Raw genomic sequence first — 11,957 nt, forward strand, 5'->3', positions numbered from 1 at the left:
ATTCTTCTGGCTCAGCCACTCTGTAGTGTGTATGGAATCTCAATGGTTCTTTGATGTGGTAAATGTATAATGGGTCTTTCTATGCAGCAGCCCCTCTAACATGGAGAGAGAGAGAGAGAAAAAAAGGCTAACCAATTTGTGTTGGCATCCATCATGATACAAATTATAACCATGTCTCTTTCCATTTCTTTCCCCCATCCCCTGGAAAAACAGTCCATTGGAGGGGAAGGAACAAGGTCCAACCTATTCTTGAGAATATCATGATCGAGTCTTAATGTGCTCTGCTTTTCATGTCAGGAAAATGGTCATATTTCCATTTCCCCTCTCTGAATTTTTGCATTTAAAGACCCCAATAATTTCCCCTTCTCACCAAGTCAACTTGGTTGGTTTTTCCGTGGGAAGTGAAGCAGGGTTAGCATTTTTCTTCTGTGAGGTAGTGGAGACCGCCTGCAGAATGAAAATGTCTCTCTTCTATGCAAACACAACAGTTAATGTGTGAAATGAAGTGAGTTGGGCCAACTTTGTTCCACACTGCCAGAAGAATCAAATTTCCGGCGAATGGCTTTCTCCTCGTGAACCCTCGAGGCTGAATCTCGTTACAATTCAGAGCACCAGAAGACCTCTGCCTTCTGCAAACCACTCACCCGTTGCCAACAGGGGTTTGCAGTTAGTCACATGTGCCTAATCAAGACCGCAATAAAATCATAGCAGCAATCTGGGTGAAGAGCCCTCACATGATGTGGCCCACACTACTTGAACCAGAAATACCAGCGGCAACATTTAAGAGCAGGAAAACTTGTGCAGACATGTCCGTCTGTCCATTTGTTATGGGTTTGCCCCTGAGAGAAAGTCTAGTTTGTGTTGGGAACACCAAATTTGTTTCCTGTGAGACAAGTGTAAACACCTGGTGGCTGTTTTAGGTCTCAGCATGGATCACATCCACCAAAAGGGGCTTAGTTGGTTTTGTTGGCTGATTATATGGCAGGTTTTAATGTTTGTGGGAATGCAGTGAAACCATTTGGAAGACAAATGTAATTCTGGTGTCCAACATTCAACACCTAAAATGGAAGTCACTCTACTGCTCCATTCGTATATTAAGGGGTACATGCATACTATTTCTAACTTGATCTACTATGTATTAGTATTAAAAAATACAATCCTTTATTTACATTCGTGCTACCTGCTATCTTGAAAAGGGCCCAAAGCAAAGCATTCATGAATGTTATTATCCAGGTAATGTCTGCAGGTAAACATGTATTTATATATACATATTTTCCTTGCCTTTGATGGAGAGCATATTTATGGGATATTTATAGTGTAACAGATGGTATGTCGTTGGGGGCAGCTCTGTTCATCATGTGGTCTGTTAAAACAAATTTCCTCTGTACTCGACCATAAAAGGCACCTGCTCATGGATCTCAAAATTACACAGGACCCACTCAGGTAAAGAAAAAAAAATCTTCATTTATACCAAGGACACTTGGTATAAATGAAAAAATAACACTTGTACAATATGATCTTTTACTTTCTTTTTTGCTGTTGTCTGCTCTGTTAAAAGTTTGATTTTGTTTTGTTTATCTAAATTTTTTTAAGCTTATAAGAGAAAACAGTCATCCACAAATGGTAAAAGATGCTGTACGTGCCCTAAGCTGGTGGAGATTGTTCTATTAATCCATTGCAGAATCCAGGTTCTACACCCAACTCCCTTTCTGAACTTAATATAAGTTATCAAGGAACAACAGTATAACTCCAGCTAACTACAAGGGCTTTCAATGGCTTTTGAGATACAGTATCCTTGGAGTTAAAATCCACCTTCCCAATGTGTTGGGAACACCAATCGGCATACTGGTGTTTAAGGCATGAAACTTGTAAGGCTGAATTCTTTAACTCAGCTTCCCCCCCTTCTGTTCTTGACTTACAGGGTTCCTTTAACCTATAGATTCTGTTAATTACAGTGGCTGGTCAGATTTTGTGTCTAGATTACAGCTCATGGAAGAAAATGTTTAGGTTCAGGTTGTCAAAGCAAGGATATTCATATGGGTGGTGCCAGACCACACAGCCACATTTTCAAAGAAAGAGCCAAATCCCTTCCCCTGACTTAAAGGTGCCTTTTAAATATCTCATATGTCAACTTTTGAGATATGACAAAGATAGGGGTGAGATTATAGGCTCCTGATGGTGAAAGTTATAGACATTTAAGATTGTATCTTAAAGAAGAGCAAGCACCAGATATTCAGTAGGGAAAGACTGAAAAGAGAGACAGACTACCAAAGAGAATAAAAAAACACACTGCACTGGTGGAGCAATTAAACCGAGTCTGAAATGATGCCCTTGATCTCTTTTGGACTCATGACAAATATGTTCCCCCTTTCCCTCAAGCACACACTCAGAATGACATGTACAAGGCAGATGAAGAATATATCTAGATCAGTTCAAGGAGGTATCCATAAATGATGTAACCCTTTTTTATGTGAGGAGCTGGCAACTGTGATCCCATCTCAGAACAGTTGGCAGACCAGTCATAACAGGTTTTACTGCAACTCAATTGGGGGACAATTAGAAACAAACCACAGAGAGAGACCCAAGATGGCTACGGCAAGAGACTGCTACCTCAACATCAAACACTCTGACAGCTTTGAGAAGTGGCCCCTCTTAGTTTTTAATTGGACTCATAAAGGAAATATGGAGTTTACCCTAATTAAGCTATAGTAAATATGTGTGTGTGTTTGAGAGAGAGGGAGAGAGAGAGTAAATTAAATTAAAGTCACTGGTTTAGCATGAACCACGGATCTCTCTCATGTGAGCATTAGAGAGATTGTAAGAAAAATCTGTGTATGTGTATGAGAAAGACTGTTTGTGTGTGGTGTGACATGACTCGACTGTCTGTCCGCCTCTCTGTCGTGTGTTATAATTGACCACAGTTTGTTATGTCTGACTTCAGACTGAAAAGCTGTGACATGGAAAAATGGTATATTGCAGTTAAGTCATATGCAGGCGTATAGTTCCAGTTTACTGTGCCCATTGAAGAATATTTTGCATTTGACACCATGTCATAAAACAATGCTTTCATGGGCGAATGGTGACCACATCAGATATTTGCTTATGGATTCTGGTTTGCTAACCTTCGCCCAACTTCTCACTCTCTTAGCAACATCACAAAACATGAAACTGCGACTCACCTGTGCAGCCACATCCAGTGAGGAGAAGTGAGCTTATCAACAGCATCATCTTGACAGTGAGCTTTGAAACCTCTTCAGCCGTGTTAGTTCTTACTTGCTCCTCTTCCTTTTCTTACCCCTTTCGTGTTTTCTTGGGTCTCCAAATGCTTAAATCTGATTCTCTTCTTGTACCTCCTCCTGGTACAATGGTATGCAAAGTTTCTTACCTCCAAGGAGTAAACGTCTGATGAAAAACAAAAACTTATTTTTCTTCCACCACTACCATTTTGTACCCTTGGGTTGCATCTTTTGTTTGAGACAGAGGCAGAGGAGGAGGTGGGGAAACACACTTATCTGGACACACATACACACCCGAGCAGTACTCACCTTTTTTTGCCAGTTTTGCGTCAGAAATATCCATCAAATCAGAGAGTGGACCCATTTTCCTCCCCATGTTGCCCTTCTTTTTTGCTCCACAATGCATTGAATCAAAGTGTTTTCTCTCTCTCTCTCTCTCTCCCTCTCTCTGTCCTTTGTGGACACGTCTGTCAGCAGCTCACACGGGTTGAGGCTTTGTAGTTTGCTGCAAGAAGAGCTGGTTTCAGAGGAGTCAAAGTGGGACAAAGGGTTTATGGAACTCGGGGAAATAAACAAGAGTGTAGATGCTGTACATCCCAAAGACGGGTTTGTGAAAATAAACTTGTACTAATGAGCTAAGTGTTGACTAAAAACCGGGATTCTACAGGAAGACAGAGGCAGCAGAAATTCAGAGAGATACATTTATATTCAGGCTTGAGAATGGTCTGATAGGAGAAAACAAGACTTTTAATCAACACACACAACCACCGTATACCTAAGCTCACATTCCTCGCCTCCCACTCAGCTAAGCACTCCGCTTACCCTAGATCTCCTCCACATCAAAGAGCGCTCATTACAGAAACCATCACATATGCACCGAGAGTTTTGAGCTGGGAGAAAGAGAGAACCAAGCGGGAGAGAGGGAGGTGGGAGGACAGAGTGGATGAGGTAGAGCAACCACACTCCTGCTGCATACAGAAGTTTCATTCAAAACAAATCAATTTCGGCTCCTATTTGCCTCACCTGGCAGGACTTTGGGCCAGACGAGGCAGGAACACAAGTTTTTCTCCACAAGTTTAATTTTAGTCTCACTGAAAGAAAAAAGAAGGCCAAGGAGATGAATATTTATAAATCAAGGGGTTCAAGGGGTGGAACGGCATAAAATCAGTCTCCAACGTCTTCGTCATGCCTTTTTTGTTTTCTGACAGGACGCCAAAAAGAGTTCCCCCTCTCCTGCATGGCCACCCAGGCGTGATGCTCATGCCTGTAGATTGAACGCTGTGTCAGGTGGTGAGGTCGGGGAGACTCCACGACTGGCGCTTGAGGTCAGACTTGGGTTTATTTTTCTAGGCAGGCCTCTGTCCAAATACATCCTCCACAGCGTCCTCAATGTTTGCTAGGCGCTGACCAGGCAGGGTCTGTTAGCAGCCGTGAGATGGACAGCTTCTTTCATTCAGCTGGTTTGGCAGTATTCATTTACATTGTCAGGTCACGCACTCACGCACGGATTACCAATAAGGCATGGTGTTGACATTTCAAGACCACACTGGACCACCCTGCATGCTCTGCAGATAAATTTTGTCATTCACAGGACTGTAAATAAACTATGAGCTTCATCAGTCACCTGTATGCACTGCAACAACTGCAGCCTTGTTCTTCGTCTCTGGCACGGTCGTTGCATTTTGACAATAGACGAGTAAGCTATTGGAGTTACAACCTGCCTGAATCCAAATCAAATATACATATTTTGAGTCTTAATCTGTGATGCTGTTTATTCATATGGCAAATGTTCTTTTCAAATACATAGTTTGGTACCATCTAATTCCATCGAATTTGAGAGAAGACAAAAATCTCCACAGCCAAAATCTCCAAGACCCAGCGACCTCATGAAACTAATCACAGTTTAGGATGCTAATATTCTAAAATAGTTTTATCATTTAACTTGAAGTACAGCTTTAAAGTATAGCTTTAAAGGGCTGCTTTATGAATCTTTTATTGGAACCCTGCTTTATTTCTGATTAAATCTTGGTCAAGAACACTTCACAAAAACAAATGTGCTTCTTTCTGTGGGAAAAAGTTCTTAGTACCTAAACATCTTTCTGCCTCCGGCCCAGTTCTCCAGATGTTTGTTGGGGTAACATACAGCTGGGGGACAACAGCATTCAGAGTGGGAAAGGCGATCAAGCAGCCACCAGAGTACTTTGTGTGAAGCCACTGCTTGGGTGTTTGTGTGGCTTGAAGATGTGAATCATGAATCTCAGTCCATTCAAAGGCTGGCAAACAAGGAGCTGCGTTTTAAATGTAATTGTCTGTGGAGCATCTCAGAAGAATGCAGATTGTTGTTTTCATCTTTTGTTTTCAACTTTGCTCATAAACAAATTACCAAAATTTTACCGAAGCCATTTTGCAATGACCTTGGTGTGCAAAGGCTGTGATTCACGCATCACATGGAGAACAGCATGAAACCCATCAAAGAAAAAAGCCACTTTGAGCGTGACCCTTCTGTTTCTGCACATTTACCTGCTCTGACTTCTGTTGATTGCTTTTCAGAATTCTTATAGAGTATTTCTTGTTCAATAACACCTCAGTCTGGTTGTTGCTTCAGTAAATAATGGTTCACTGCCCACTGAAAGAATTTCTGTCCGTCAAGCTACCATGCGGCACCAAAATAACCTTCTGGGAATGTTCTGAATATACCACTTATGTCCAACATTAATTAAGAAAATTTTCAAACAAGCTAGACAGATACATCATCATTTTGACTTATCCATCACATTATAAAACTTGTGTTTTCTTTGTTGCACCTTACAGAAACAGAGAAAGATTCGCTACAACCAGAGCAATGGCACAGTAACAAGATTAATATTTTTTTGTACATTTTGTAAAATATGTTATTTGAAAGTCATTTTCATCTGCCTCGTTGGCCTAATTTCCACCACCTAATAGGCTGGGTGACTTTTGATCTCATAAGTGGTTTTTGATTAACTTGCTTCACACCACTCTCTGTAAATTGGCAGATAACAGAGCGGTTAAATACTTTTGTGCAACCAGGACATCAAAAGAGAGGCTGACTAAGACAAAATCCAAGCCCTTAGGTCTCTTAGTCAGTTTTAACTCAGTTTTGTGCCTATGAGGTAACCTTTAGTGATATCTGTCTCACAGACGGTGACATTAATTCGTACATAGTTTCAGATTGTATTAAAGCAAATGTATTCTGATGCATACAGTGAATTAGTCACTAATCTCTCTCAGACTGTTTGCATGCATTTCCACTGTGCTGCCATGGGCTGAACCCTGGCTAATGTAACTATAAAGGTTGTTAACTTGTGAGTGTTACGCAGTTTCCTTTCCTTGCACTGGGCTTGAAACTTACTTCATTATGCCATTTGTTGTCTTTTGGATTCTATTCTGCCTTTCTGCTCGGTTCTGCCACAGTGACTGCAGCTTTCTTTCGACTTTTTCACAGATCGCCTCTCAAATGTGTCTCTCGGAGTGTTCTTTGCACCTTCCAGTGGCAGAGAAGAGAATTTACTAATTCTGTACAGTGAGTGATTCGAGCTGTAGCAAACAGCTGCACAGGCTTCTGACAAATACTGTGTTTTGATCTCTCACCTGAGGCAATAAACTGACAGAGAGATAAAGCATGCTCCTTTGAACCGTCTCTTAGCCTTGTTAAATAATGAGTGCTTCTTATCCACAAGCCCAGATATGAGTAACTGAAGTTTGTTTCAAAAACCCAGAGAAAGGCTTTACTTGAGCTGGTTACTGTAATACATTTTCAGATGAGACATGATTTTGTGATAAAGGAAAATGTATAAGGGAAGTAATTGCAGTATTTTTTTTACAATACAAGCATCATTATGACTGGCTAATATGACAGTCATAATGAAATTTCTCTATTCTACATCACATATATGACAAACAAAATTCTTAAAAGACACAGTGGTAATAGAACAAAGGTACTAAAACATTCTCAGAAGTTTTCAACAAGACCTGTTCAGTTTTTGAGACAAAATGTGCAGATACATCTATTCACAGGTTGGAAATGGACCATTTCTCTCAATAACAAGGCGTGTGTTTTTAAGCAGGTGCAGTGGCTACAAGAACACGGGAGAGCAGTGGGTCAAAGTCCTACGGCTGAGCAGAACTGCAGAACTGTGAGGCAACTTATCCTGAGTCATCATCTGATTAGGTATCACTGACTGGAATAATTTCACTTTTATTGCAAGTAAAGTGAATAACAGTGTTAATTCTGGTTGCGCAGATGCTATGATCAAAAGATCAAGAAGTGAAACTGTGGTTGTGTGTGTGCGTGTGTTACAGTCACAGACGTGATGATGAGGGCATGTCTGGGGACCCTGCATCTGTCGACATTTTCCATCTGCTAGTCTGACTCTGGCTGTCTTCAATTAACCCCTAGAAAAAAACCACAACTGGCTCTACTGGGAAAGCAATCAAGCACGGGGAAAAATATTGTTTATGCATTTTTTTTAACAGAGTAAACTGATGTATGCAATTACTCTGGATCAGGGCAATCCAGGAAGGGTATATAAAGTATCTGTTTGGTGACCCAGGCTCATGCGGGACCATAAATAAATATATAAATAAACACTTATAAGTAGTAAATGTACAGTAAATGTAATAAATGCGACAGAGCATATTTTCCTCTTCATATTTAGCCATCTTAAATCCTGTAACTTTTGCTTTTAGGTTTCTATTTTAATTGCTTAGCTTATAAATACAAAAATACTGATTCAAAACAGCAGTTTTCGAGCGTGGTTGCTATAGCTTGCTATAACTGTTTATGATTTTAATTTGTTTGGCTTAGATTTCTTTGTGAACCTTTCTAAAAAGAGCAAATTCTTTAGACCAGGACTTATTTGTTGCTCTGCACTCCACTCCAGTTGGTGGCGATAGTGAGACGATAATGTGGTTTTCCAACCGCCAATGAAGGGGGAAAGAAAAAACAAATGAAGAAGGCGGAAACCAGTAGTTCAAATGTTTCCGGCCGAAGGTATTTTGAGTGAAGACTCGTGGAAAATTTGTTTAATTCGCACGCTAACAACCATCAGTTTTGTGCTCTTTCGGTTTTAATCGTGGAAGGCGCAATGAATCCAGGTTAGCGTTAGATTTTGCATTTAAATTTAGATTTTCAGATCCATGACGCCGGTAGTTACTCTGAAAAGGTCAATCCGAGTAGCGAAAAACACAAAGTGGTCCTCATCTTAACGTTAGCCTAACGTTAACTTTGAACACGGAGCAAACAGCTTTTAGAAATCGATGCTGTTGACGTTATAAAACGCTAGTTAACTTTAGCTTAATATCATAGCAAGAAATAAGCTGTAACATCAGCTCACGGTTAGCAGTAATAATTAACTTGGTGTGCTTCAGTGTAACTTAATCCTTGCAATACAAACAACATAAAAAACATGTTTTATTTTGGTGTCGGTTATGGGAATAACGTTAAAATTAAGCAAATCCCCATGCATTTTCTTGTGTTATGTAACGTGTAATACATGCATAAATATATAAACGCAGTTGTTAACATATTTATTAATTCAGCTGTCTTGTTATTGGACATTTGCATGCATGCTAACAGTTATGAACACTTAAAACGCTTTAACTCTCATTAACGCACAGGGTCTAACAAGGACAACATCAGAGCTGGATGCAAGAAATGTGGATATCGTAAGTAAAGCAAGTTCAAGCTAGTTACTTTCTTTGTTTGCTTTTTAAATAAGAAAGGGTGTGTGTTTTTGTTAGTCCCTTTATTAGCGTGGGTAAATGTGGGGCTTGTTTGAGTCTGTTGTAAAGATGTGGTGGGGAATATAAGCAGGTCTTCCGAACAGATTAAACCAAGAAATACTGATGGTAGTAATGAGTGTACACTGATTCAGCTCTTCTGTTTCCCTGTTGGAGAGGTTATAATTGTAAAATGCAAACAGTAACATTGTTTGTCGCAGTGGTTCATCCCTTCTCTCCCGCTCATTCATTTTTCAGCGGGTCACTTGACCTTTGAGTGCCGAAACTTTGTCAGAGTTGACCCCCAGAAGGACATCGTGCTGGACGTAAGCAGCACCAGCACGGAGGAGAGTGAAGATGACGTGGCTGCAGCTCAGCAAAATGAGAAGCCGGGGAGACAGCGTCGTAAAGGTAACAATTATGATTCCCTTAAGCTTCTTTTTAAAGTTTACAGTGATAATGTCTTTAATAAAATGAGAGGATGGTGCCACCTGCACTCAGTTCAGTCCATCCCTCGCTCCCATCTGCTAACAATCACACATGCTTTGCGGAGACGGTCTCTGGTTTTATGTCCCTTCTGTAAATGCATTCATTATGTTTCAACTTCTCCTTTTTAACATTGGCCAACTTGTGCCGTTGCTGGTCGGTATGATGGGTGAAAAAAAATTGTTGTTTGGCATTTATTAAATGGCCAGCTGATGAAGAAAGTTAACATAGCAGACAGTGAAAGAAACATAGTGTAGAATTTAAATGTCCCTGCCACAGTTACACTGTAGATCTGTGGGAAACACAGGCTGAGCTCAGTTTGTCATAGTGTGTCCTGGACAAGACAAGGTTAACTCTGTTGCCTTTGAAACTTTTCAGGTGCTAATAGTACATAGAAAAGCAACAGCAGTAGATCTACTATTAGACATACTTTGCCAGGTTTTACAGATGTTGTATTATGTTGCCGTTACGGTAAAAAGTGTCTTCACTGTATTGTCTGCAAATCTCTGTAGGTTCCCATGACGATGATCAAAAAAAGAAACACAAACGGAAGAAGAGCAGAGACAGAACGTCAAGAAAGAGGTAAGTGTTACACAGTGTTTCCGTTCTTTTGTCCACACTCACTCTAAACTTCACTTTTTGATAATTGTGTAGTCGTCTGGCAACAAAACTAATAAATGTTTGTATTAATGTAATATATATACATTTATAAAGAGGTGCTCTGTTTATTTTGTTTGAGTGGTTGTGTTACAACAGATAATAAGCTGCCACAGATTTAAAGCAGACATGGAGACCAAGTCAGTGATTGCTGTTCAAAAAGTAGTTTTTTTGTTCATTTACTCCCCAGATCTGCTTCGTCATCGAGCGATGAGGAGGCCACGAAGAAGAAAAAGAAATACAACAGATCCTACTCCTCCTCCGATGAAGAGGATAGGAGGAAGAAAAAGAAACTGAAAAGCCACAAGAAGAAAAGCAAAAAGAACAAGAGAGGACACGCGAAGGATCACAAGAAGAAACAGAAGAAGAGGAAACAAGAATCGTCCTCCTCTTCTTCCTCCAGCTCCAGTGAATCTTCAGACAGTGACTGAGACAATCCAACGCTGCTGTTTCTGGAGGAATGACATGTTTATCCTCCGTGATCAGAACTGTTTTGCAGACTATGTGTAAATAAGCCTCATAATCGTGTCCTGTACAAGTTTCCAATACTGTGACATGGATTTAAATGATTCAGTGGTTCAAAAACACAGTAGAAATCATTGTCTCATACCATCATGAAAATGAAATGAAATTTTCTGAAAGATTTTGGCAAATATGTACCAAACCAGGGAACATGTACTGATATATTATTTTATTTGTCTTTCCAGAAACGTTCTCATTTCGTATTTGTTGTGTGCAGAAGAATCTTAGTTGACGCTTAACACTTTGTGCAGTCTCTTGTCATACACTGAACAGTTTAGGGGCAACAAGTCTGCATATCTGTAATGTGATTTAATAAGATTCTGAGGGCTGTCATTTTGTTTTTTGTTATTTATGCGCCTTGTTATTTCCATGCTTCTCTTTGCAATTGTACACAAAAACATTTTTAAAGGTGTGATATGAATGGTAAATATGATCTGACTAAATCTTTGGTTGAAAATAATGGCTGCCCATTTCTTTGGCAATGTTGACAAGAACTCAAAACGATTTGTATCATTTATGCCATGGTGGAAACTTTTTTTATTCCAGAAGTTTGATTTTTTTAATGTAACAGAAATTCTGTCTGATTTGGTTCTCACCATCGAGTGTTCTTTTATGGTTATAAAATAAATATATATTTGTATCAAGCTTGTAAGATAATTAACACTGACATCTGTATTAGGTGTGACATGGTGGAAAATAGTAAAAGAAATAGTTAAAGAGACCTATTGAGATATTACATGGTAATGGAGCACATGAAATTTTTATTTCCTGTAGAGGGCAGCAACACACCTGAAATGTGGCAAAAAGTGACTGAAATCTTACTAAGAGATCAAAGATGATCTTAAAATGCCACATTATAAAAGAATGCGTGGATGAAGAAAATACACATCACCTGCTATGTAGCACAGAATATTTAATTTGTATGAAGTACAGGGACAGGCCAGTGACCTGTCGTGTTTTAACCAATAAAATGTCGCTGTGATATCAGTAGATCATGAGATGGGTGATATACTCTGGACTTGAGCAGGACATCAGCAGATAAAATGTAAAATGGCCTCTTTAAAAAAGGTAGTAGAGGGGAAAAAAAATGCCAAACGTAAAATAAAAGTAAAATACAATCAGGTAGATGTATTAAATTATAGGAAAAGTCAAAGAAAACTTCCCTGTTTTTTTTTTAACTTTAATTTTACATAATCCTTAAGGAATAGAGAACAAAGGAGACTGAAGAAAACACAGTGAACTTCAGAAAGGGACAAATAATAAACAGGATATTAAAACAATTTTGTTAATTAAAAAATTTGTTGGTTTTTTGTA

General features: G+C 39.5%; 1 protein-coding gene across 2 annotated transcripts; it reads left to right on the forward strand.

Moving 5' to 3' along the window:
• Window positions 1–8,198: 8,198 nt before the first annotated feature.
• Window positions 8,199–11,283, forward strand: srek1ip1 (SREK1-interacting protein 1). Of its 2 annotated transcripts, XM_046392637.1 has the most exons (5): window positions 8,199–8,354; window positions 8,877–8,924; window positions 9,237–9,389; window positions 9,977–10,046; window positions 10,312–11,283. In XM_046392637.1, the coding sequence occupies exons 1-5, from the start codon at window positions 8,345–8,347 to the stop codon at window positions 10,550–10,552; spliced, it is 522 nt and encodes a 173-aa protein (XP_046248593.1). In that variant the 5' UTR covers window positions 8,199–8,344; the 3' UTR covers window positions 10,553–11,283. The 2 variants fall into 2 exon arrangements, with proteins under 2 accessions (XP_046248593.1, XP_046248594.1); XM_046392638.1 differs by lacking the exon at window positions 8,877–8,924 and having other exon boundaries at window positions 8,207–8,354.
• The last annotated feature ends 674 nt before the right edge of the window (window positions 11,284–11,957 follow it).

Source organism: Scatophagus argus, chromosome 6 (assembly GCF_020382885.2).
Source record: "Scatophagus argus isolate fScaArg1 chromosome 6, fScaArg1.pri, whole genome shotgun sequence".
Lineage (NCBI taxonomy): Eukaryota > Metazoa > Chordata > Actinopteri > Scatophagidae > Scatophagus > Scatophagus argus.

Coding starts and splice junctions, on each gene's coding strand:
- srek1ip1 (XM_046392637.1), top strand. Junction 9,390..9,976: donor GGGGAGACAGCGTCGTAAAG/GTAACAATTATG, acceptor AAATCTCTGTAG/GTTCCCATGACGATGATCAA. Junction 10,047..10,311: donor GACAGAACGTCAAGAAAGAG/GTAAGTGTTACA, acceptor TTTACTCCCCAG/ATCTGCTTCGTCATCGAGCG.